The sequence below is a fragment of the Micromesistius poutassou genome (genome assembly GCF_964030765.1).
Source record: "Micromesistius poutassou genome assembly, chromosome: 12".
Lineage (NCBI taxonomy): Eukaryota > Metazoa > Chordata > Actinopteri > Gadiformes > Gadidae > Micromesistius > Micromesistius poutassou.
In genome coordinates this window covers 17,801,548-17,828,794 of record NC_140282.1, presented here as the reverse complement: position 1 = coordinate 17,828,794, position 27,247 = coordinate 17,801,548, and the positions used below count along the sequence as shown (strand labels likewise).

The 27,247-nt window shown below is 43.5% G+C and overlaps 2 protein-coding genes across 2 annotated transcripts; one reads left to right on the top strand and one right to left on the bottom strand.

Annotated features, from left to right (window-relative positions):
• Nucleotides 1-677: 677 nt before the first annotated feature.
• tipin (timeless interacting protein) lies at nt 678-3,690 on the top strand. Its single transcript, XM_084475794.1, has 8 exons — nt 678-728; nt 1,227-1,355; nt 1,610-1,703; nt 1,994-2,069; nt 2,175-2,297; nt 2,387-2,441; nt 2,536-2,793; nt 3,137-3,690. Exons 2-8 carry the CDS (start codon nt 1,229-1,231, stop codon nt 3,418-3,420), a joined length of 1,017 nt encoding a protein of 338 aa, XP_084331920.1. The 5' UTR covers nt 678-728; nt 1,227-1,228; the 3' UTR covers nt 3,421-3,690.
• Nucleotides 3,691-3,931: 241 nt separating this feature from the next.
• On the bottom strand, nt 3,932-18,053 carry dis3l (DIS3 like exosome 3'-5' exoribonuclease). Its single transcript, XM_084476642.1, has 19 exons — nt 17,847-18,053; nt 17,431-17,584; nt 17,009-17,137; nt 16,545-16,680; nt 16,265-16,432; nt 15,665-15,743; nt 15,042-15,221; nt 14,140-14,303; nt 12,472-12,633; nt 11,128-11,369; nt 10,562-10,654; nt 9,251-9,539; nt 8,156-8,391; nt 7,593-7,747; nt 6,990-7,168; nt 6,531-6,676; nt 5,982-6,153; nt 4,063-4,947; nt 3,932-3,993 (listed from the first exon to the last, which is right to left on the bottom strand). The coding sequence occupies exons 1-18, from the start codon at nt 17,974-17,976 to the stop codon at nt 4,582-4,584; spliced, it is 3,180 nt and encodes a 1,059-aa protein (XP_084332768.1). The 5' UTR covers nt 17,977-18,053; the 3' UTR covers nt 3,932-3,993; nt 4,063-4,581.
• Nucleotides 18,054-27,247: the final 9,194 nt, after the last annotated feature.

Genomic DNA, 27,247 nt, shown 5'->3' with positions numbered 1-27,247 from the left:
TACATACAGCCGACATCACAGCTTCATATTCTTTTAAGGGCATTACGTTTTTTTTTATTGTCAGACTTAACTTGATAAACACGGACAATACTGGTCTGTACAATTCATACGAACATGGTAGGCCTATCTGATGTGAAATGAGCATGCCATGTTTCAAGATAACTGAATAGAAAATGCTTAATTTTTTAACATTGTCTTGTTTTTTCCCTCTTTTATATAATAACAGCAGGGAAATTGATTCTGTAAAACGTGAATGAAAAGAGAATGCAAAAATAAAGACAACTGACATAACTGCAGGTATCAATATGAGCTATTGTAATATTGTCAGATACGCGTTATTGAGTGTGTTTGAGGCCAGGTGTGATGATGATGTGTTCTGTATGAATCTAAAAACTATGCAAAAAGAACCCAAACAGCAAGTTAAATAGCGACTTCCTACGTCATACGTAGCTACAAAATAAGATGTATAGTTATGAACGCAACAAATGACGAATAAACACCAAACCACGATGTTTCATTAAGTTAGAATACATACCCTACTGAAACCTAAGGGGTCTACCAGCAAATTACACGAACATCTTTAATTAATTGTGTTATTTGTTAATTGTAGTAAAATATTGTATTGTTTGCCTTTATTTTGGAAAATGAAAGGTCGAACCGGAACTAGTTTATTTTCGCGGCAGTCTCTGAAATTTGTCGCGCCTGCCTGAGCTCCTCGTTCAATAAAGGTAAAAAAGGTGATGCGACAGAAGACTGAAATGCTTTTTATGCCAACTTTTTATGCCCTCGCAGACGTTTGCATAGTGCTTCTGTTGGTTGATGAAAATCTAGAGCATTTGTTGACTCCTACATGACGCTAGAGCTATTGCCAAACAACCCTGGTGAAGACAGTGGGTGCCTCACTGCTAAACTTGGTTATTCTTTTTCTACTTGACAACGCATTTGTAGAGTTCTAGCGCTCATATCCTAAATCAAGTACACCACAAACAGAGGGTGAAGGACAATAACTGGCCGAACAACACGTTGCATGTTTTAGTCCTAGTGAATATTACGGTCGTTCTCTAAATATAAATTTCACTTTGCAATACAAATTAATATCGTCTGTTCTAATGTAGATACAAGTAATGAGAAGAACGATTATATGAAAGAAATCTTGTGGACCAAGCAATTGGCCCTTACAAACGCCACCATGATACAAATGTGTAAAAAAGGAAACTACCTTACAGGAATGTCTGATTCCATTGGAAATGGCCCTTTTAACCTCCCTGACTATGACCGGTTCGAGGATGAGAGTTTTCCTCCTCTCCCACCACCCCTCTCTCCAGGCCTTGGAGGAGACGACCCGTTCGGTAATGGTGAGGGGAACCTCGCCGTAACACTAACCTTACTGTCTGTACACTGTAGCTACTTGCTAAAACTGTTTTCAACCAAAGGCTAACTGAATGATATAGTAAACCTTATGCGATTTTTATAACGATAACAACTGGTATCTTACACATTTTTATTTGAAGATGTCTCTGCTGCTACTACAACAACAACAACTACAAAGCAATTGTGTCTGCTGGTCACCCGAGTACTGAATCAATGTTGTGGGGTTGATGTGATTCAGGGGAGGAAGACGGAGACCTCTCCAAACTAGCAGATGTTCCCACGGCTAAACGAAGGACGGTCAAAAGGCCACAGCCCAAACTGGATTCCCAGAGGTAGGCCTACTCCTATGAACCAGATGAGCTGAGCGGCCGTCAGTAGGCATTGTAGAATTAGGACGCTGCTATAGACGATTAGAGTGTGGATAGGTGTACTAGGTTCCAAAACGGATGGGTCCAGAAACACGAAGATGCAGAGGATGTTTGCCAGTATTATGTAATTGTTAATAATCATTGTTATGAAATGAAAATTATGTCATAATGAAAGATGGTTTGTGACCAGCTGATTTGATCTTAGTAGATGCACTCTCTTGCCCATAATATTTTTTGAATTCTTTCCGTTCCAGGCTCATTTCAGAGAGAGGACTACCAGCACTACGGACCCTGTTTGACAACGTCAGATTTGAAGGCAAAGGGCATGAGGTAGACGTTGACAATAGCCCACAGTAAAACACCAGCAGCAGAGTTTTAGGCAGACATTGTCATAATTATCTTGTGTGTCGTGTCTTGTCATGTCACTCAAATTAGGCAGCGGACCTGCGTGTTGTCATGCAGAAGATGGAGAACTGGGCCCACAGGTTGTATCCCAAACTGCAGTTTGACGACTTCATGAACAAAGTGGAGAAGCTGGGAAGCAAGAAGGACGTTCAGGTGAGGTTGTTGAGTCCTGCTTACTGTTCAAAAATATATTGGTTGATACTTCGATGCGTAACTGTACCCCCCCCCCCCCCCCCCAATAGACCTGCCTGAAGAGAATACGACTGGACATGCCTTTGATTCATGAGGACTTCATTGGTAGGGATGGATTTTTTTTTCCTTTTAGGGTTTATTTTAAATTATTGAATAATGTTGAGTTCAAGTCAATAAGACCCGTTTGAACTTGTTTCAGGGGAGAAAGAGGTGACTCCGGTGCAGCATGTCTTTGAGGATCCAGATCCCTTCGGCAGCACTGGGAGTTTCCCTCTGGACTCCCAGGGCCCTGTCCACTCCACCCCAGCCCCCGTCCACTCCACCCCCGCCCACTCCACCCCCGCCCCCGCCCACTCCACCCCAGCCCCCGCCCTGACTGAGGAGCAGCAGAGGCGCATCGAGCTGAACAAACGGCTGGCCCTGGAGAGGAGGCTGGCCAGAAAACAGCGACCCACAGGTGAGAATTTTGAGTTGTCATGGATTGTGTCGTGGGTCATTTTCGGGCCACTAAAAGCTCCTGGCGTCAGGGAGACTTTTAAAGTCGGGCCATCTTCAGCAGTACACACTACACGAATCGTCTTGCTGTCAGTCGTCTTCAGGCCGAATAATCTTTGCCTTCCCGACTCTACTGGGGGTAGCAAACGCACATCTTGAACCCCCCCCCCCCCCCATGCCAGGACAATCAGAGCCGCCTTCATTTTTCCGAAGACCCCCCTCCCCTGAATTCAGCTGTCTCCTTATCATGGGGTGGTGGTCACCTAGTGGATAGGAGCCTTGATGCTGCTATTTCTCCATTCTAGACCTACCAGACTCCTCTCAGGCCGTCTCCGCCCAGACCGACTCCTCCCAGGCCGTCTCCGCCCAGACCGACTCCTCTCAGGCCGTCTCCGCCCAGGCGGACTCCTCCCAGGCCGGCGTACAGGCCTCCTCTGTACACCTACCCCCAGCTGCATCGCCGCCGACTGAGCCCTGTCCTCCACCGAAGCCTGGGCTCGAGGACAGGGAGGACATGGATGCGGGCACCAGCGCAGAACCCCCAGAAAACGGCCAAAGTCTCTCGCCTCCACCCAGCGTGAGGACGTAGAGCCCAGCCAGCCGCTCACTTGTGGTCGCGTGCCACGCTTTCACACCGCAGCTCTCCGCTCTGGTTCTTGGTTTGTTTGATAGCTTGTTGTTTCGTGTTTACTCATTGGTTTTTGGACATGCAAACACTTTAGTACATTTTAGTACGTTTTGTGTCCTAAAGTGCTCCTTATTTAAGATGTGCAGGAGTCACTGACTTATTCTCAAAGTTAGTTTTAATTGGATATTCTTTCCCAAAAAAGGAATTTTCATTTTTCAAATATATTTTTATTAAAACTAAAGTGGACGCCTGTTGTAGCCTTGCTGTGACTTATTTAGGATACTCAACACACATCACCTTTATTACAGCTGCCGTACCTTGTTCATGTTTGCCCAACATTTGTATTTTGTCGTTTCAACACGGCGTTAGCTCCAATACTTGGGGACCTAATCTGTATTTGGTCGTCACACCAAAATAGGAGTTTTGTTCTGCCTTATAGTGTGACAAAGAGAACATGCAACATTATGCTTTTCCATTCAAGATAAAACATTTTTATTAATTTACATAAATGGTACGTGTTAGTTAATATAAAAACTCAATGTCACGCCCTGCCCACATCACGGGCGAGTGCATTCTGGGATTGCGTAGCCCATATAAAACCACCAGAAGAAGAAAAATACATCTTTCTTGAACCAACCCCTAACCCTAACTTCAGCAGTGCAGTACAATACATTTGACCTTTCAGATTCTTCAGATCAATTCATTTTACATTTCTGCGTTGCGCTTATCATTCAGCCGTCAGCATTCACACACGTTTTCTGCAGGAAATGTATTTTCTAGTTTTATTTTAAAATTGGGTTTCTATCTGGCGTAAATAAAAACACCTACAAAAAGGTACAAAAGGTAATCAAATAGTATTCTGTCAAATAGACAGAATACCAATGTACTAAAACTGCTTTTATGAACTCCCCGATACATTCAAACACAATTTAACTAGCCAGAAACTTGGTTTTTTAACCTTTTTTAATATATGACAAAGCTGTAGTTCAATAGCAAATGAATAATTTACAGTGGTGATAGGCGATCACTTTCATACCAACTCATATACTCAGATATAGAAGCAGAGTTTTTCAACTATACCAACCAAGTATATATGACCTGGCTGAGCGTCTTCCACGCTGATCAAGTGCAGCCGGCCTCCCCACCGAGCCTCGGCCCACCTCCTCCACCGCCACAGGCCTGCGGCTCCATCAGAGCCAGCTCCCTCACCTCCTCCAGCAGGGAGTAGAGGTTGGGCCACTTGGTCTGGCGGAAGGCCTTCTCCTCCCCGGAGAGTCCGCCGGCGCCGCCGCCCTGTGACGCCTTCTGGGCGGCTCGCTGGGCGGCCTCCTCGGCCAGCCGCACCACCTCCTGCACCAGGTGGGCGCGCCCCTGGGGCTGTGGGCCCGCCGGGGCCACGGGATCCGGGCTCCGGTGCGGCGCGCCGCTCAGCACCTCCAGGTGGAGGCTGTCTGAGTGGCAACGCGACGGCTGTACGGAGATGCGTACCTACGCAAAGGAAGCAAGGGAATGAAACACGTCCGTGTCTACAACAGCACTGCAATGACATCCAACAGTCGTTTGTCTGGACTAGGGGTGAGAATCGAGAACCGGTTCCAACGAACCAATTCCGTCGGAATCGTACGCCTCCAACGTTATCGATTCTTCTTAACGATCCCTGCGCGACGTTTTCCGGTTTGCTCGTCGAGTGCCGTGTGTTCAAAAGCCTGCGTACGAGTCAAGCGCTCTAATCAAGCGAATAATATATCCTGATTCGAAAATGGATAACGCACGGAGCAGCCGGCCTGAGAGGTAAACTGAGACCCCAAGTCATCCCCGCTGACAGCAACACGCTGCATTGGTGGAGACACGGGCTGCCACAAATACCCGCTTCTCTCAACATTGATGGGCAAATCCCTGTGCACGTCTGTGCACTCCCAACGTGTTCTCTACCGCACGTAACACCGTGAATAAAAAGAGAGCCGCACTTGATCCAGGGCCTTGTAGATATTCGAATACGTTGCTTGATATTCGATATCCGTTCGTACTAGATTTTTCTCAAAAGTGACAGCTCTATATAGTAGTAGTATAGTCGTTTTTATTAATAAGGCAGAGCGAGCTGCATACAAATATTTTCCGGTTTCATGCATTTCAGCTGATGATGACACAGATAGCTCTCAGGCAGCTGGCCCCGCGACATCGGCTCAAGTTACCCCTAGATTTTCTTTTCTACTCTATATCCTGTCATGGTGTTGTTCAGTATGTAAAAAATAAAAATGAAATGGTTGCTCTTGGTGCAGAAGACTGTAGGACTCCTTTTTTGCCACTCAATGAACTACTCAGGAATCGGTAAGAGAATTGATTGATTGAAGGAATTGGATCAATAGGCAGAATCGACAACGGCATCGATATTGATAAAAACGTATCAATTCCCACCCCTAGTCTGGACTGATCTTTTCAGTACAAAATCCATTTCCAAACGAGAAAACGTTGCATTGTGTTGACGTTGCATTCTATTTGCATGTTGATGTAAACCGACTCACAGTGATGTGCTGGAACAGGCTGAAGGTGACGGTGCCAGTGCTGCAGACGGTGCTGATGCGGTCGGGGTACCTGTGGACTGAACCGCTCTGCCACTCACAGGTGCCGTCCGGCCCCTCGCTCACAACCTGGCCGTCCCGGTTCTTCACGTACACCGCTCCCTTCAGGCCGTACCTGCCAAACACATAAACAGCTCCTCCAGTACGTTCGTTACGTCATGTGCTGCACTGTAGTGCATCACGATGGCTCCATTGTGTCATTGTTGTGTTGTCTTATGGTGCGTTTCCACCGGAGGGTGCCGGGTCGGTTCAGTCTAGTGATGGGTCATTTTGCGACCGAATCAGTTCGAAGGAACGACTCTTAAAATCCACAAACAACATAGTATGTGTAATCCGGGGGCATACAAAGACTGTGACCAGATAACCATTATCTGCATTGAAACCCATATTTTACAATCTCATATTAGAAAGTAAATCTCTTCTGCTCGCTTCTGCTCTCCCCTTCAAAGCTTTTAAGGGCAAAAAGCTTTGACCCAAAAAGCTTTTCCTTACTGTGGGATGAAGACCAAGAAGCCGTTGGTGCGGATGGAGTAAACCACGGCATCGGCCACACAGCAGGGGTCTGTCAGGGGGTCTTTGTCCTTGAAGTAGAGACACTGGAACAGCTCTACGGAGAGCTTCTGGGCCCGCTGCGCTGCCTGAGAGCACACGGTGAAGAGGGTCAATGTTTGTTGCTGAAGTCACTCGGTACGTTTACATGCACAGCTCAAATCAGATTAAAGCCATAGTTCGACTGTGCTCTGCAATTGGACAACTGCAATTGTCCGAGTATACATGGCGGTATTAACTTTTTTAATTATTCTGCTCTAGCTGAGCAAAAAAAAGTACTCATCAAGAGTCATCAACTCTCCACCTTAATTATAATTAAAAATAAAATATCCACCGTGAATATTTAATGTTTTGATTTTTTCCATCACATCCACAGTATTGAGTGCGACCTCGGAGCCAGACCTGGTTCTTTCTGTTGATGTGCTCGGCAGTGACCACCAGGTCTTTGTTACTGGCCAGGGTCTTACTGGAGTCGGAGCCTCGGTCGAGGCCGATCGCCGCTGTCAGGAGGCGGTGGACCACCACGTCGGCATAGCGACGGATCGGCGAGGTGAAATGTGTGTATCTGTCCAGGGCCAGACCTAGGAGAGGGGAACCAAAGAATGATCTAAATTCAATTCAATTCAATTCAATTCAATTCAATTCAATTCAATTCAATTCAATACATTTATTGCCATGTCAACAAGTTGATAGGAATTCGTCTTGGTACAACTCTCAGACAGCCAAACATGAAGGACAGACATCATCAGTACAGAACAGACGATGTACAACAAACAATGAACAATAAACAATCCCAGCAGACAGTAGTACTGCAGACCATACCCGACAGACAGTAAAACAGTAGACAGAGAAAGTGCACAGTGCATACAGTTGTTAAAGTGCTGTTAACATATCTTTAGTGCAAGTTCAGATTTCTGATCTCTTGCTTCGTCCAGGTATTTATAAATCCAGTTCGAAACTGGACTACCACTGAAACAGAGATTTACGACGGCGGCGGCGGCGTACCATAGTGGTAACATTGGTCTTGGGGGATGGACCCAGTCGAGACGTAGAGGGCATTGGACATGGCCTGGGTGGCCATCACTCTGAGCAGCTTGTTCACCAAGGGGTCCTTGGGGTCCACCGCCTGGTCCAGAGACTCTGCTAAATCCTTGTTAGACCTTGTGGCACAAGAAAAAAAACGAACAAATCAATTATCAGTAAATAATGAAGCAGGGATTACCGGTTCACAAAAAAAGTATATTAGTTAAGTAAATGGTTAATGACCTTCATTTATATAGCTCTTTTCTGACCTGTGGCCACTCAAAGCACTTTAAAATTCTTGCCTATTCATACACCCACATTACTGTTAACAAAGCAAGGGAACAGCCAGCTTGTCAGGAGCCGTTAGGGTCGGGTGTACGCTTAGGGACACTTAGCCTGGGAGGAACCGGGGGGGGATCAGCTACTATCCGGTTGCCAGACAACCCGCCCTACCCCCTGAGCCACTGACGCCCCTAAATAACGGTTAAAGGGCGTTTGAGCGGGTCCATGAAGCAGGCGACGGCCTAACGGGGCTATAAACCCGCCTGGTGTTGATGGTGAAGCCTTTGGCCTTGGCGCAGTCCACCAGCTGGCTGAAGAACTCCTGACGTGGGGGCGGATGGTAGCGTAGCAGGGACTGCTGGGGGAAGCTCTCTTGGATCTTGCGCGCCACCCAGTGGTTGGCGTGGATCATGCACTCTGCCACCGTCTCGTGGACCTCCAGAGGCTGCCGGGGCACCAGGGCCGTGATGTTCTTGTCCTTGTCGAGTTGGGCGCGCACCTGCCGTAACGTAAACGACGACAGAACGTCGTGATTAGAGCTGTGGACGCCGTGTGTGCTTCCGCCAATCTCTGGAGCTCTGGAGTTTCTCAAGGGATAAGATCAAATAACATTGTTGTAGTATTGGTCACGGTGTGTTACTTGGAAATTAACCCACATGTTTTTGCCAGTACCCAGATAGCAGGGATGTACTGTATTTTCCTGAAAATAACACACACACATATATGTATATATATATATATATATACTATATATATACACACATACATATATATCTTTTTTCTACCCTTTTTCTCCATCCTTAACTCCAGTATTTTATTTATTCTTTAAGTTGAACGGACATTTGAGCACAACAATTTTCAATACTGATAAATTATGATTTATGAGTACATGATAAATAAAACTTGAAACTTGAATGCACTTATTGAAAGTTTATATGGACACTAGTCGTCACCTAAATAAAAAATAATGCTATGTTAAATATCTATATCTACATATCTATATCTATATCTATATCTATCTCTAGCTATCTATGTGATATGTGCCAGTATGCCTCATCTGTCAGCAGGGATGTACTGTATTTTCCTGAAAATAACACACACACACACACACACACACACACACACACACACACACACACACACACACACACACACACACACACACACACACACACACACACACACACACACACACACACACACACACACGGACACACACGGACACTAGTCGTCATCTAAATAAAAATAATGCTATGTTAAATATCTATATCTACATATATCTACCTATGTGATATGTGCCAGTATGCCTGATCAGTAGAAGACGTACAGTAAAAAAAAAAGTTAAAATGACCCCTGACCTCTACTCCCTCCAGCTCCAGGGCCCCGCCCCTGTCCCGCTGGCCCCTCAGGTGCCTGGCCACGTGGGTCAGCATCTCCAGGGCCCCGGTCAGCTGGGCCAGCTTGGCGTCCCGCTGGTCCGGCTCCAGCCGCGTCAGCTCCGGGACCGGGGCGGGCTCGCCGTCGAGGAGGGCCTGGGCCAGCTCGTAGTCCAGCTGGTAGGAGGAGCGGATCAGCGTGCGGCCGTACCACACCTTGTGGACGGCCAGCGTGCCCGCGTCCAGCTCCCACAGAACGCTCATGGCGTACCTGGGAGGGGTGGGATCCATTCAATTATTATTTAAAAATTATTACTCTTTTCATCTTTTGCTGTTGTCGCGTATCTTATCCACGATGGAATGAGACAAACGTCCGTGGTTCCGTCTAACCCTGCCTGCTAATAAGAAATATATCGTTTTCTATCTGTCAAAGTTTTCCTTTATCTTAAATCAATAATGGAGAAATATTCCTATCATATAAATGTTCATATTTTGGGGGGGGGGCTATCTGGGGTTTCAATAGCCAAATTATTTAAAGGGAAACGTTCACTTTTTGCTAAATTAATTTTTTTTTTTTTTTCAGGATTTTACCGTTGCTACAGCCGAGGTGATCCTTTCAAAGTTTTCTCCCACTCTTGTTTCTGTTTTGGTGAGGCGTTTATTAAATTAGTTTACATCCCCTCGCAGCGCGTCAACGGAGGCTTTCAATGAGATGTGGATTGTTATCAGCGTCGCCACATCATCCTTCATACTGGCTTGTTGGTTTTTAAGCATGGCTGAGAGTTGCTGAACCACAGTGGGCTTGTTAACTTCAGAAGCAGGTCGAGTGTTGTCTGGAGCGGAGCCTGCACCCTTCGCCACGTTGGCTAACTTTGCAAGTTGCGAATTAGCATGAGTTAAGTAAGCCTGAATTCTTTGTCGTTTGAAATGTTTTGACGGCGTTTCTTGCTTATTACATTTCTAATGCATATTCAGAAGCTTGTTGTGAGGCAAAAAGTGAAACAACAGGACCGTATTAAAAGGTAAACAATGCAAATTAGTCGGGAGCCTCTCCTTGCGCATCTGCTAACTACATTGTCTAACCCGGAACATAATATTCACATTTTAAATGTGAAATGGAGTATCTAGGTGAAAAATTGTGGAAGTACTACGGTAGTTAGGTCCCTAAATTTGTAGAGAATAAGAAAGAAAGAAAGAAAGAATAAAGCCTAAGAACAACAATAGTTGAGCACTGCTTGCAGTACTCAGCTAACAGCAACGCACTGGCAGTAACACAAGTAAGACCATGCTGACCTGTCCGCTCCTCCCAGCAGAGAGCAGAGGTCTGCACTGAGCGCCGCTGGCAGCATGTCGTACCTACGGTCTGCCAGGTAGTAGGTCGTAGCCCTGGTGCACAAACACAGCGGAGAAAAGAAGAGCGTTCAAAGCACCACGGGACATGTGACTCATACAGCAAGCAGGTAAACAGGTCAATGCAGTTCACTTTGAACACGACTTGGGTATATTGAGTGGAGAAGCCGCTCATGAAAATACACAATAATGTAAAATGGCTGAATAATTTACTTCCCAAGGCAACCAAAGCACAAATTGTTGCTTCCAATTTATAGTTTAACCCCAAAAAAAGAAATTGAATCATCTCGTTTTTTAACAGAGCATTAATGTTTCTGCTTGCTTCGTACAGGACTTGAGTCAATTCTGGATAAAACATTACTTTGCGTCTGTGCAAACACAGTGCTTTGGGCTTTTTAATATTCAAAACGTTATTTCTGGAACGCACACAGAATGAACCAGGATCCCTGCTGCTACTACTACTACTACTACAACTTGAGCACCGTGGTGTCCACCCGGGGTCAGCCTACCTGGAGCGTGCCTCCAGGTCTGTGAGCGAGCCCTCGCGGACAAAGTGGGTGACGTCAGCGATGTGCACGCCCAGCTCCAGCCGCTCCCCGCCGGGCAGGCGGCGCACCGACAGCGTGTCGTCCACGTCCTCGCAGCCTCGCGGGTCGATGCTGAACACCAGGTGGCTCTCTCGGAGGTCCCGCCTCGCCGCCGCGTCCGCCCGCCACGGTCTCTCCGGGGAGTTGGCTGGCATCTCCCGCAACTACATGGTGACAGAATGAGTCTCGGGTGGGGGGGGGGGGGGGCGGGGGGGTTGGTGGGGTGTCTTTGACTCCCCTGCCCCCTTTTTTTTTATCCCCTATGTATGAGCCGCTCCACATTCCACATGAGTAGTGGTGCAACGGATCATCATTGATCCGTGATCCGTTCGGATCAATTATTTCGGTTCGGCACACACATGATCCGCGGATTGATTTATAGAAAAAAAAAAATGTGCGCATGTTCAGTCCACACACAGCATGGTCATGGCGAGCGGAGGAACGGAGGAGCTTGAACACCCCGCGTCATTTAAATCCCCTGTTTGGGAGCATTTTGGCTTCCCTGTCAAAGTTAATGATGAAGGAAAGAGGTTAGTGGATAAAACCGTGACGGTGTGTAGGCACTGTGGCATAAGAAAGCCATACAACAGTGGAAACACATCCAGCATGACCACGCATTTGCAGCGACATCACCCCGGTGTTTCACTGACAGGAGTGAAACCGAAAGCAGCTCAACAACCGCTTATCACCGCGGCATTTAAACAGCCCCTTCCTGCACAAACCGACCGGGCTAAAGCTATCACAAACAATAATAACTATAAACAAAAAGACACAACTTATGTTTATTTGTCTTGTCTATTTTTTTTTTTTTTGCTGATCCGAAAAATGATCCGATCCGTGACTCTGATCCGAGGAACGATCCGAACCGTGAGTTTTTTGATCCGTTGCACCCCTACACATGAGGCATCTCCGCCCTGATAGGGTCAGGGAATCCATCTTGCCTTGTCAATCAGAGGTGCGTGAAAGGCACTTCTCAATGGCGTAGGGAGGGAGGGAGGGAGGGAGCAGAGGGTGAGGGGATGTCTTTCGTTCATGTTTCATTTTGAATCAAAAGCTAAGTTCCGCTCTCACTTTACAACTCCCTACACTCAGCTACAGCCGCTTAAACCCTGCAGTTGAATTGACTTGTTTACCGTCCACAAACACACACACACACACACACACACACACACACACACACACACACACACACACACACACACACACACACACACACACACACACACACACACACACACACACACACACACACACACACACACACACCTGGGCCTCTGAGAAGGGCAGCACGGTGACGCCGTTTTCTATCAGGATCGTCTGGACCTCCGTCTCCAGCTCGCCCGCCCTGCCCAGCACGCGGACGCTGTGCCCGTTGGGGTAGAGAGACGTGCTTTCCCATGAGTCGATGCGCACCACCACCCTGTGGTCCTGTGAGACGCATGCACACAGGTAAGGTACCAGGGTGAAATCCCATGGAAGATGAAATAGGACGATACCAAGCAGTTACAACAAAGTGACAAAAAAGTTGAACGAAACAAAAAAAGTGACATAAAAAAATGAAATGGTTGCAAAATAAAATAAAACTTTAGATAAAGCGGTTCCAACAATTATTTTTTTAAAGATCCCATTTCATGTTTTTTTAGGGTTAATAATTAATACCGTTTATTATTCTCACACTGTTAATTTCTGCAAAACCAATTTCAGCATCTTTCAAAAATGAAACACATCTGATGTTTTGTATCACTTCGCTTTAAGGTCCCCCTCCCGAGTAGCCCAGTCTGCTGTGATTGGTCAGCACGCCCCCACTCTGTTGCGATTGGTCCAACGCTTTGCACGCGTGTCGGCAAGTTCACACCCACGTGAAGTTGTAAACATTGCGGGTAAACAGGAGGCGCGACTTCTGCACTCCGCCCACTGCATGTGAATACTCCCCCTGGCTAGGACTTTAGCAGACATAAAACATGTATACATACGTAATATAACAGTTTCAACCAAAGGGAAAGGTCGAAAAAGCATGATATCACCCCTTTAACAGTACTTTATATTGCAGACATAATTACATGCACCATAGGCATTTACATTTTTAAACAAGATGAACTACCCCTAGAATTATTTAAATTAAGTCCAATGAAACCTGTTAAATTTTAATTTATATTAAATCCCATTAATATCAGTATATCCAGTGTTAGTCCCAAACCACCTAATCTTATGAAATATTGTGCAGCAAACTACTCTGAAGTCCAACAATGCTCTAGCAGAACTGAAACGCCAAGTTTAATTCTGAGATATTCTACCGAAGAGGAAGTTATTTGCAGGTGTACAGAGCTTTCAGAAAATTATTTTAATAATTGCAGTGTGGATGTGAATAGCCTGAGGGTATTTTGAATATTGGTGTTTTGACAATTTGATGTTTTAGCTTGTAAATGGTCCTCATTTATACTGCGCTTTTATCCAAAGCACTTTACAGTGTTGACTGACATTCACCCATTCATGCACACATTCACCCACTGACGGTGGAGTCAACCACACAGGGTGACAGCCAGCTCGTCAGGAGCAATTAGGGTGAGGGCGTCTTGCTCAGGGACACCACGACACTCAGCTAGGAGGAGCCGGGGATCGAACCAGTAACCCTGCGGTTACCAGCCAACCCGCTCTACCTCCTGAGCTCATGCCGCCCCAGCTCGTTTTCCCACCAGGAACAGATTATTTGACCAGTGTTGCTGGCTGAGTTTAAGTTTGCCGTTAGTCAACTACACGCCCCTACCAAGATGACTGGTCGAAACAAATATGACACAAAAGAAAGTGAAACGCCACAACGTTCACAAAGATTTGACCTAGTCTGATATCTGGCTTCACATTATTAATCTCAAATCTGATCATTTGTGGGCCTACTCCAGCCCATCAGCAGACAGAGGGACAAGGGAGTCTTCTGACCTGGAGGGCGTCCAACTGCTGTGTGCTGATCCGGATCTTGGGGATTCGCTGGTCCCAGGGTGTGGCCAGGATGCGCCTGGAGCTCCTGCTCTGGGACTCCTCCTTGGGGGGGAAGGTCACCACGTAGTCCCTCCAGTTCCTTTGCAGAATCCCCACCACACGACCTTACGGGAAGGGATCAGATACGTGAAAAACACTGCTGCCATCAGACCACCGGCGTGTAAATGACCACAATTCAATTAGACATTTAATGAAAGACACTTTTGCAATTTGAATGGAAAAACTAAATGTTCCCATCAAAAGAAAGAGCTTTTGTAAGACTAGCTGTCATAAAGCAGTTTTTATTTTTCGGAAGAGCAGAAAATTCATTCAGCAGCATCATTCAAGTGTACTGTCCAGTTTTGAAGCAGATCTGATGAATTCCCTAGGAGTTTGTTATCAGTATAGTATATATAGTATAGTATAGGGCAGTATAGTGTTTCCAACCTCAAATGAACCGATGAGCGTTTCAATCTGGAAACTGGAAGCAAGACAGAGTCTACTCCATTGAACATATGTTGGAATGAGCAATATCCACGTAAAAATGTTTTGAAATACACTGCTGAAAAGGAGTGGGAGTTGAAACCAACTTCAAATAGTCTTTTGATTTTACCGAGTGCAATTATTTTACTAATGCAATTACTCTTATCTGGCTGTCAAACACAAAATATAGTGCTGCACCTGTGTCTGGCTTCAACAAATCAGTGATTACTTGACACTTGCCACTGCAGTGAAAGGGTGATGCGTTACAAAGCTGTAGGAATCGCACACGTCTTTGCTTACGTGTGGATCATCAACAGGCAAAAAGGGTGTGCACGGCCGAGTAGCGACACGGATCTCCTCCAGAATGACTTTGCCTTCACCTGTGGGCATGGGTTGGCTCTGGGAGCTCTCTGGTAGCTTGTCCTCTCCCTGGCCCTCGCTCAGTGCCGTGACACGCCCCTTCCACTCGCTCCTCTGCAGAAGCTCCACCGCCACCATGTCGCCGTGCACCGCCCGGTTCCGGCTCTTGCTGCCACTCACCAACACGTCGCTGTTCAGATCTGCCAGCGGGTCAGGACATCGAGGAGCAGAGAAGAGGAAAGAGTGGATGAGGAGGAAAGCCAAAGTGACAAAGTGTTTTAAGATGACAGACATCATTAGAGTGCAATAAAATTTGTATTCTTGTCCATGAACTAAGAACTGTCTTTAAGTCATCGTGAGTTTTTTTTTGAATAGGTAAAAAAAAAATATGAAACAGTAAAACAATGCATTGCCCAATGTTATTCAACATTATACCACAGCATTGTCAAATACTTGTCCTAGTTTGTCCATAACTTTGCAGGGTGTGCATTATTTGTCATTATCCCACAGCCTTGTTAAATACTTGGATATACTTGGTTAGATGCTGATTGGTCAATAATGTTCCACGGGTGTGCATCCTTTTTTGGATAGTGGCAGTTTATTCCGCTTTATACCACGTATTGTGATCACAGCCATTGCTCACCTGTGTTTTTATTCGAAGACCCCTCCAGTCGAACAAAAGCCTCGTTCTGCGCCCGGTGCTTGTTGACATTCAGAGTACCCTGCAAAGTTATGCATCTATATTAAAAGAACATTCAAACTTATCACAAATGACTACGTCCAGAAAAAGCATGCATCAAAAAACAAACACCTGTGTTTGTACTCTTCTATACCTCGAAAGCTCACTTCAAAAGTTTTGTGATGAGACGAAGTGGTTTTAGAACATTGCAGCGATGTAAACTGGTTACTTGCAGGGTGTTTAAGGCCATTGCATGGGGTCTCAAGAAATGTACCTTATCAAATCGCAGAGGGTGGTTTCCGAACATGTGGACCCATCTACCTCGCTCTATAATGAACCGTGACACAACCGAGATAGTCCCTGAAGTATGTGTTTTTCAATGAGCAGGTCCAACTCCTAGAATAACATAAGCAGCACCCTGTCTTTGCTATCGATCGACGGCATGGCCTCATTGCTCTTTGCAGCGATGTTAGGGGTCTAGTTCTTGAGATTATCTTGCAAGCAGTCACCCTTGCAAGCAGTCTGAACTGGGCTTTGGGAACATTCGTCGGTAGGTTTTCCTACCTGAATGTATCGGCCGGACTTGATGCCGGCCTCCAGGACTTCCGAGGGCAAGTGTTCCATGTACTCCCTCTCAGTTCCCTCGCTCTCCTTCTCTTGCAGGGCTTGGGAAACGGAGCAGTACAGATCTTGGGCTGCCTGCAGCTCTGGCCAGAAGTTCACTAAATATTCCTGGGAAAATGCAGGACGCAAGAGAACACTGTGTATACTAAAATGTATACTCATGTTTTACTGATGTATTCATGATGAAAGCTTTCTTTTGGCTTTGAAATAATATGATTACCTGCATGGAGACGATGTAAATGCCAGAGTGCAGACTTTTGTACATGGCTACGGCAGGCGCGTCCTCTGTGATCATTACTACAGGCTTCACACCAACCAGGTGGTCATGGTACCACACAGCTGCACTGTACACAGACCTGGTACACACACACACACACACACACACACACACACACACACACACACACACACACACCTCTCCAAGTGTTATTGAATATTGTGTTACACACAATTTAAAATAAAGATCTTATAATTTCCCTGCTAATACTCATAATAACACAATAACAAGACAAACAGATAATGTGACTTGCCCTGTGTAATGCTTCTCTGGGGACCAGACCGTTAAATGACTCCTCTGTCTAAACATGCCGATCTGATCTGTTCAGTAAATGTGAAGGACACCGGAGCACTGATTTAGTTCAACTAAGGGTGAAGCCCTGGTGAGGACTAGGGCTAGTTACCAACCTGCTATGCCATATGTCCTGGCTTTCTCCTTTCTCCCGGGAGCAGTAGGCATACTCCTGAAACTCATTGGTAAACAGAACACAGTCGTGACGTGGGTCCTTGAGCAGGTTGCGCAGCCGGTTGTACTGCCTGCACAAAACCGACAAAGAATTCAACAGTTATTTTAAATGGTTGCGGTCACACACACACACACACACACACACACACACACACACACACACACACACACACTCACACACACACTATGATAATAGAAACAATTGCCTTCAGGGTACCACAGCTCGGTTGTGTATGGAGCAGATTTATGGATGTTCAAGGTTGGACCGAAATAACACAATAAGCACACAATAAACCAAATAAATGGGTCGCTTTGGTCACATGCTGTCTATCTGCATTCCTTAAAAAGGTTGCCTAACTTATACCTGCGTCCTTTACTGTGCTGCACAGCGTGGCAGGCGGTCTGCGTGAAGACAACTCCCCGGAGCTCTCTGAACTCCAGGACCTCCTGGTAGTCCACCACGACACCCACATCAGGGAACACATAGTGGGTCACGTCTTCCGAGAGCAACTTGCCGTCTGAAACGAAGGTTGGCAACCATCAATCCTCAATTTGCTTCGGTGGTTTAACCACGTTCTCGAATCTAAAAGGCTACAATTGAGTCTACAGTTTGTTTGGTTTGGAAAGCGAAACTCTGCCGTCAGTCAACCTTTCCAAATGAATGTACGTTACCTGATTAGCACTGCCATTCAAATTACATACTCTGATTACATTAATCATTATAGATTAACGTTAACGTTACAGTTTTTGAAGTTTGAAAGCATATGGGGGTGAATTTACCATTGTCACATCCCGCCTGACAGAGAGAGCTGTGACAAGGTACATGTTCTCTCAGATAATGTTCCCGAACCACACGGACCTTCCGTCCCCTGGAGCTCTTTAAATGGAAGACCTTTTCCGTTTTGATCATGTTGATCTCACTATGTGGTCCGGTAAAGGCAGTTTTAAATAGTTAGCGGTAAGTAATAGTAAACAAGATTCGCGGCGGAAATGCAGCCAGTGGGAACTGAGCGGGTTTCCTGACGTCACTTCCTATGTATTGTATTTCCCCACAGATGTTTTTATGCCGCCTTCCAAAGCTCGGAGGTTCGGGAGCTCAGACGCGACTGTTTCGGAACGCAGTACCAGAGTCTGGTTCACGGACCAAAACGTTTCTGTGTTATAAAATCACAACTTCAATTTAGTATGTTTCTAAGATGTATTCAAAGGGCTTGAAAGTAACCTACCTGAGTTTGATAGGGCCTACATCAAAATCGATGGCAGAATCCTTCTATTTGATGGCGCCCCGGTGGCGCACCGGGTTAAAGCGTTTACCATGTAGGCACAGTCCTGAACGCAGTTATCCATAGTCATTTGCTGCATGTCCTCCCATCTGTCTCCCATACCTTCCTCTCTATCGCCTTCTGTAAAAAAAAAAAAAAAGTAGGCCTAAATCTATATTTAAAAAAAAAGAATTGCGTTCCATTTATGAATGAAGTACTGCGTAATCTAAAAAAATGAAAAAAATGTTGAAAAAAATGTTTTACCATAGCCTAATGGGTATGACTGCTCACTGGTACTTGAAGTTCGCCCGGTCACTGTCATTGCCTGCCGCTGGCCGGACACACCCGCATCCACCTGCTCGAAGGCATAGGAGAGCATTAAGCCACAACACGCGGTGTCATGCTGAGCCGTTCTGTATTCCACGTGTTGGAAATCTATAGTTGGTATTTATTGAGTGTTGCAATTGGTGTCGACACACTCTGACTTGCTTTATGTTGTGTTTTTATTGTGCTGTGTTCACATTTAAACCATTATTAATAAATTAATCAAGTGTGGTCAAAGGCATATATGTTAATGTTAATAATTGAGATTGAGTGTCTGTCTTCTCCGTCCCTCGACTCCTCTACCTTTCTCACTAAGCTCCAAAACCAAGAAGTAGGGCCCTGTGTTGACAACTAAAGCTGAGACGGTTGAAAATCAAGCTCAGAGCTTACCAACGACAAGGTTAAAAGTACCCGAGCGACAGTCGCGCGCTCGCTCGCTCGCTCTCTCTCTCTCTCTCTCTCTCTCTCTCTCTCTCTCTCTCTCTCTCTCTCTCTCTCTCTCTCTCTCTCTCTCTCTCTCTCTCTCTCTCTCTCTCTCTCTCTCTCTCTCTCTCTCTCTCGACGACGTTAATTAGTGCCCTTAGTATTTCATCAAACAGTCGAGCTAACGGTTTACAGTTCTGTTTTTTTTTTTTCCTATATCGCTTTCTGACATGGTTTCATGTTTATGACAACTTTATTTCGGAGCGACACCTCCTGGCGACTTCAAACGGTAGGCTTTTGCTCATTTGAATTTCTATCTATATATCTGTATCGTTTCAAAAACACTTTGGTACGAGAATGCCCCTGTGTTCGACGACACGTAAACACTTGGGTGATGGGTGATACTTATCTGTCATGCGTTATACTGTTTTTATGTGCGTCTAGCAATAAACGCCGGACAGCGTATTTCTAACACTTTCTAACATTCACACTGCTCCATGTAACACAGCCGTCAGAATCTGCCTTAATTGTTTAGTTGTACGTTTATATTGTTTCTAATCATGCCCACAAGGATACCTGCAGAACATAATTATACCGAGCAATTGTAGGCTTTTGTTGTTGGCGATTTCAATGGAATTATAATGATTCGGGATGCCCTGGCTTAAAGTAGCTACAAGCCAGGTACCTTTACGCAAATTATTCTTCTCGAGTAGCTTAGTTTAGCGCTGTTGACAATTGGTTGACGAATATGTCAACTAAAACCGCAGTCAATTATAAATAATTTTCTTTGCGGTTACACATCATAGGTAGGTAGGCAATTATTTGTGGGTTTTAGAGAAACCCACTAGATGGCTGTCTCGAGCAAAGCACAGGTGGACTGTTTATTAAGGATATTTTGCGTGTGTGTGTGTGTGTGTGTGTGTGTGTGTGTGTGTGTGTGTGTGTGTGTGTGTGTGTGTGTGTGTGTGTGTGTGTGTGTGTGTGTGTGTGTGTGTGTGTGTGTGTGTGTGTGTGTGTGTGTGTGTGTTGGGGGGGAGGGTACACTGATATCACTGAGACATTTGTCACTAATGTACCTTAGCAATAACAGTAATGTAAGTTTTGACGACTGGTGAGCTCTTACTTTACCGCAGTGTCCTCCTCCAGAATAACTGGTATGTTAAAACAAGTAGATGGATAGATTATTTATATAAAATATATATTTCTAATGTACAAAGGATTTCACATTTTCATATTTTACTTCTGATTTCATAAACATCATCATAAACATACTATAATATTGAATAATAGCACTTGGTACTTATAGTACTTAGTAACTGTATAACGTTAAAAGATTGTGACATGACATATTGTTGATGTTGATGATATATTGTTGATGATATTGTTTCCCCAGTATATTTCAGGTTTATAGTATAAAGGTGTGTGCAATAAAAATTGATCTTACAGAATATTCAGATGCTGAGATTGGTGATTGATTATTGGGCATTTGAAAACCACTGAACTATACGTGATTCAGAGTGTCAGTTCATATAGTAGGCCTAATCATTTACAGTGTAAGCCACAGTCTGGTGACCCCCTTCAGTTGGGAGTTGTTCATGTTCTGTTGGATCAATACCTGTTTAACCTGATTAATCAGGAGATCACTTGCTGTTGTCTCCCAAGGACATGTGGTGTTGGAGTGCCCATGTGGAGTGAGAGAGAATTCTTCACCCATTGATTATCTTGAAATCTGTCAAAATGTATAAACATTTGAATACGTGTGTAATTGAACACGTGTAAATTGACGAGTGTAAATTCACTTGTACAAAGTAATATAAGTAAAATATTAATTTAGTGTGGTTTTATGGTCACTACCTGATCCTCCTGATCCCAGAAATTGAATTTGTTATTCGGTCAATTGTGGCCAAGCATACAAGATTGGGCAAACAAAGAAATGGAATTCACGTTAAAGGATTTAAACTTTTTTGAAGTGATAATTGATGTTTCAAACAACAACACTGTGTCCAAAGCATGACACCTCTGAAGCAGTTTGACTGTATTATCAAGCATGAGTGGACATATCATAGCGCTGAACTCCCTTGTGTTAGGAGGGTAATGGAGTAATTAAATATAATGAGTGTTTCATTCATGAACACATTCACTTTTCTCAATCCTTTAGTGTGCTTGGTTTGAAATACATTCATTCTGTTTCTGAGAATTAGGCTCAAATTTATGAATTATGGAAGAGCTATGTTAGGAGGTTTCTGCCCTATTCCCTATGCTCTATGACATAAAAATAAAAATATATATAAAAATGGTCATGAAATTCAAATCGCTCATCATGCGGAGGTAAGAGGGAGCTACCATTAAGGTCAGGAGCCCCTGGGCTCTCTGTGGCTCATTCATTGAGGAACAAAGGGCACAGTGAGGCTAGATAGACGAAAAAAGAGTGCAAGAGTGACAGAGGCAGCATAAAAGGCTTCTGAGTGGTTCTGCCTGGAAGGGTAAGTGATGGAGCCGGCCAGAACAAGATGGAGGTCTTGAAACAAACAGAAGGGTAGCATAGACGTAGACAGGGATACTGTTAAGTTGTTGGCAAGTAGATGAAGACCAATGGAACCAATTTCATAAAAGGAACTCAAAAGGAATATTGTGGTTCATTCTTGGGGAGTACGGTACCATTACCGGTTCAGACCTTCCATTTAATAACAATAGAATGCATTCAATTGCATGAGAATTTATGCAAAAGTTTGAACAAAAACAAGTAGGCTATACATCCTTTATAACATGATAATAATCAGGATGAACAAAACATTGGAAATTATGTATGAGAATTTCCATCAACATCAGCCTGGAGTCCCCTAAAAGTCACCAATGGTGACTTGACTTGGAGGGACTTCGAGAGAATTATATATCTGGTCAGGAGTGCAGTCCAGGGGCAGCAGGAAAGTGAAGGTTCAGTATCAACTGACCAGAGTTGGACCTGAAGCTGATTCCTGTTCAATGTTTTGGTAAAGTGTATTTAAATGTACTGACGTCAGGGAAAGTCTGTGGGTGACCAACCTCATGATACATATATATATATATATATAGTGACATATCAGTATCTTAGTAAGTAGAGACAAGTACGAGGTGCCTTAGACCAAGACATTATGTGAAATAAGTTATTAAATTGACCAAAACAGTTAAAAGATATTGAGCAAGTATTATTATATTGTAAAAGAAAACATGCTTACGATACCATACAATGTTAACATTCCATTTTTTTTATTCCCATAATGGAACAAAATCCTACCATAGGAATCCTACCATAAGGAATCTACTGCAAATATTTTGAGAAGTGGTCTTTGAAGTCATTGCTTGGAAACTTTTCCAACACCACCACTTCCTGCTTGGGATGCTGGCGAGAAAATAAGTAGTTGTCTCCAAGTTAACCAGCTTTAACATTCTCCCTAGGAAAAGCAAAGCCTCTGAGAGCTGGAAGCATTATAGTGGATTATACAAAGTCCATCTGAGTACAGCAGGGAATCGCTTCACAGAAAGTATTTTTTCTCTATTTGTGACAATCAATATGCCGTCTCTTATGTGGTCTGCAATTTGGCAAGGCCAAGGTAGCCAGTAATCAATGATCTCCCATAACGCAATTATCTTATTGTAATGATTTAGCTATATCAACACAATGTAACAACAAAATAAATACTACTTGTAACATACTGTATATGGTGGAGACAGTGAGACAACTAGTCTTTGTTGTTTGTTTGAAGTTTAGTGCTTTGAAACCTTGATGATGCTTGGAGGGAGAATGAGGACAATTTAAAAATTTTGCCTATATTTCTGAACATCATAATGAAAGTCACTCGCCATTCTCAATATCTACTCTTCTATTCTCTTTATTTTCTTAAAATATTTTACTCATACTACATTCAATCTTTTCAAATCACAACAAGTTTAATCTTCCCTAGCCACACTGATTATAGTGTGATGGCTAAAATAGGAATCACATCTTTGAATTATAAAGTGAATTAGAAAGTATAACCAAGATAAATAAAGGAAGAAGGATAACAACAGCTAATTATCATTGGGGTTATTGATGGTTATTGATGGATTTCAACCCAAACAACCAACAGTATACATTGTATACACACATGTCTAACAAGTCCTATCTAGTTCCAAATGCTGAATCCAGCTATCTGACTAAAACTGAAACTGCAGTTGGAGGCCATTATCTATGTTTTTAAGAGGCAGACTTCAGGGTTCTTATCCAATATTGACTATATTGGCTATGCTTCATTAACTGTTTGGTGTTCTTAGGGTTGTGTTTCATCACTGTCTGGCATTCATAGGACATACTATGCAAGACCTGTGTAGACCTAGAAAATGTCACATTATCAAATACATAATGCATTAGTTGTTTAGTTGTAATGTATTAGCTATTTAATATTGGAGGACCTTACCTGCTCTTTAGATGCAACTTCAGGACAAAACGGCCAGGCCATTTTTTACACCCACTATTTGAAAAGAAAATCTGATTATGCAGAGGTAGATGTGGAAGGCACAGGTGCTGTGCCTAATCAGGACCATTCTCAGCACCCTCAATGAAAAAATACATACAAAAGATACATCTTCACAACTGCAGGGTGTCTATATGCATTTTAGACGGGTTTGCAATGGACCGGTTGTCCTGACAGCCATCACTTTTAAACAACAAAGCTTCCAGGACAGTGGCGTCTGAAGAAGTGTTTCTGGCGCAGGATGTCTCCAGTTTGCGTCAGTTATTACCTCCAATGGTTGCTGATGAGCGAGCATGTAGCCCTCATATGGTCATTCTTGACAGCAGGCTCAGAGATACGGAGTGAGGCTTTTAAGTCTAGTATAGTGTATTGAAGGGAGGATTTATTAAGGAAATGAGCAAGTCTAAGCAGGCTCCTTGGACTTAACTGCTGCTGGATCCCTGGGGTTTGTTCTCTACTTGTGAGAATATTTCATCAGTTTTCTTTGATTGTTCTTTGGTGCGCTAGGGCCATTGCAACAGGGTATGTTACCGTTCATGTGTGAGATGGAAGTGGAGCCAAGGCTGGCGTATGTGGTCGCTATTTCCATACATTGTGGACATCGGCCAGTTTGGGTCAGCCCTGCCCCCCCCCCCATCTGGGAAGTGTATTGAGACCATGTACCATGGTGATTTTGCACTTTAAATAATAAATTGATTGATTGATTGATTGATCTCCACACCCAACTGTTTATTGAGTATGTGCTCCCCACGTCCCAGTGTTTTTAGTCCTTTGAGATGATTTATGATACAAAAGTGCAAACTGGGGCAACCTGTGTGTGTGTCTGTGTCTGTGTGCAGGCCTGTGTGGAAAAACTCTGATCACGTCAACTATTAATGTTCTACAGTTTGTTCAAAGGGAGACCAAAGAGTAGTAATTATGAATGATGTACTCATTACAAAGTATTGCATATTGATCCTCCATTTAATTTTCATAGGGTGTATAGCCTATTAACATCACAAAAAAAAGTATTTGCACACACTTTATACGTGTGATAATCATTCAATCAATCAGACATTATACATTTCACACCTCCACACTGGATTATTGTGGCAAATATTCAAATCATTCTGACAATGATTATTTTCATAATTTAGATAGGGGAAGATTTAGTGTTATGATTTTTCAAAGAACTGAACATTTTATTAAGTACAGCAAACCAACTAAATCCTCAGGAAACCATTATAAAACTTGATTTACTTTTCAGGAAGCTTATGGTACATATTTTTTACTTAATGTATTATACACAAGGCTTTTACAAAAAAAAAGAAGCTTTTACATTATTTTAATGGGGTTGCAAAACAAACAAAATCATGGCGTTGCTTATTTTATCCTGAGATCCAGTTAAAAAGCCCCAGGTGTCATGAGATGTGAGGGACCATGAGGGAGAGCACTGCCCATAAGAAACACAGTTTCTGACCTATTCCCTTTAGTTTCGAAAGGTTGAGATTTTTTCTCCCATTTAATGTTCTTCTGGAGTTATATTCTTTGGTTTTGCCAAACCCTAAGGAAAACATTCTGGTCAGTAAGTCATTTCAAAATCTTTACACAATTTGCTTACATAACCCCACTTGCATCATCCACAATGGAAAACAAAAAGACGAAAACGAGACGAAAGCTTTGAAACAAGGGAGGCATGCTAAGTCTGAGGTTTCGCAAGGGGGTTGCTCTTTTTTTGCTCTTTTAGATATATTATAGTATCATTCAACGTATCCACGTATTCCACAGCGTGAATTATTCATCTGATTTGTCTGGAGTCAAGGTTGAAACTTACCGCATGCTCCTTATCACCGAGACAGCAAAACAACACCTACCTTAGACTCAGTGTAGGATGTGATGAATCAATTGGCTAAGGAGAAAAACTCCATGAATATGACAGTTTTGAGTGGTAATGGCCTACTATAGCTTCTAGACAATGGCACATTTTCTTGTCAAGAGCATAACATGACCAAATCATGTCGTTTAGCAAGCAGCGATCTCATTAGAGATTCTGGCAACAGGAGTTGAAAAATGATTCCTGGCTGTCTACTTCACCATCAGTTGTCCTTCAGCCATATCTATGCATTTTTTGCATAGATATGGCTTGCGATGCAAGTTCAATTTGAATTTGAGCTTGTCAGCAGCAACATACAGAAACCCGTTAATCAACATGAGTAGTATGACTTTAAGATCGAAAGGCGCCAAGTCGATCAATGTATTTGCTTGGTCTCAGGTCCATCAATAGCTATCCTAGCACTCTCTCTGCATCTCGTCAATAGCAGAGCATTGATTAAGACATGTTGAAAATTAATGGGGGGGGGGGAGGATTGGTGCAATGTCATAAGGACCATAGAAAGTTATTTTCAAAGACACATGATCTGGCCAGCATTGGTAAACTGTAAAAAAAAAAAAAAAAGAAGTGTCTGTAAATGTTTCAAATCAACACTGTTTATTCATGCCACTGTCCTCACACAAGTGGGTTTCTCTTCAGAATAATATCTCTGTAACGTAACAGGAAAGAGGCATAGGCATATCTCCGCACCTTTCAGTTTTGGTTTCTGGCCCAGCCTCTGTGCCGTCTGCTCCCAGATATGCTGCTTAACATAGTAGTTGGATCCGAGACTACATTAGCTAACTAATTTGGTTATGTGAATATTTTGCGTCTTCAATTCTAAGGGCAGTAGTAGCCAGTAGTATTAGTAGTAATGCAAGTAGAAACAACATTAAAGTGTAAATCCAAACGCTTACAAATCTTTATTCTATAAATTAATTTAATCTATATTGCTCAAAATAACACCAAACCTCTGCAGTAGCATGACTAGGGTCCATACACAAAAAACGAAGCATCAACTAACTAACAACTTAAAAAAGACTTTACAAGTTTTACCAGTCTGTGCCTTACCGGTAGGTCCATATTTACAGGAAGTATAATTGACTTACAAGTCAATTACCGAATGCACCAGAGTTCAGTTCAAGGAGGAAAGTTTGGGAATTTATAATTCCATCAAAATGCATGTTAAACTCCAATAATTGTTCTTGTTTATTCCATTTATTCCAAGCTCACGACAGCATAACAATCCTCCAGCACCGCCACAATGTCTGGAAACACCCGGCACACACCAACAGGGCCGGATTATCCATAAGGGCATGTGGGCCCATACCCAGGGGCACCAACCATTGACAACCAGTGGGGGGGGCAACACATGAAACAAGTTTTTAAAATATTTTTCGTAAATATTTATATTATTCACTTGAAATTGTCCATACATTACTCGTTTCTGAATATTAATTTCACAAAAATGACTAATAATAAATAAATTAAGATGGGCTTCTTAAGCCCATCAGTTACTTGGCTTCGCAGTGCATCAGTGTCTTTCTCTATGGCTCCCTGGCTCTCCTTCCACTGTATTTCGGCCTGGATTTAAGATTTTTAAGCAACGAAAATGAATCTGTTGATTGGTCTATTAAATTCAAGATGGGTGGGCGAGAATAGGGATATAGTGTCATACCGTCAATATGAATTTCATTCATAGAATTTCAGAAGTGGATGGTCAATGGTCAGACACAGATCTCGTTGTAACGAGAATTTATATTGATATAACGAGAAAGGATGTAATGATAACGGCATATGGTTATATATGGTTATAATAATTTAAATATAATT

Excerpts from the sequence above, each read along its gene's own strand:
- dis3l (XM_084476642.1), bottom strand. The coding sequence starts at position 17,976 with ATGATCAAAACGGAAAAGGTCTTCCATTTAAAGAGCTCCAGGGGACGG. Across the intron at positions 15,222-15,664 it reads GTCTTCGAATAAAAACACAG|ATCTGAACAGCGACGTGTTG; the intron begins GTGAGCAATGGC and ends ACCCGCTGGCAG. Across the intron at positions 9,540-10,561 it reads CTGCTGGGAGGAGCGGACAG|GTACGCCATGAGCGTTCTGT; the intron begins GTCAGCATGGTC and ends CACCCCTCCCAG.
- tipin (XM_084475794.1), top strand. The coding sequence starts at position 1,229 with ATGTCTGATTCCATTGGAAATGGCCCTTTTAACCTCCCTGACTATGAC. Across the intron at positions 1,356-1,609 it reads AGACGACCCGTTCGGTAATG|GGGAGGAAGACGGAGACCTC; the intron begins GTGAGGGGAACC and ends GATGTGATTCAG. Across the intron at positions 2,298-2,386 it reads GAAGCAAGAAGGACGTTCAG|ACCTGCCTGAAGAGAATACG; the intron begins GTGAGGTTGTTG and ends CCCCCCCAATAG.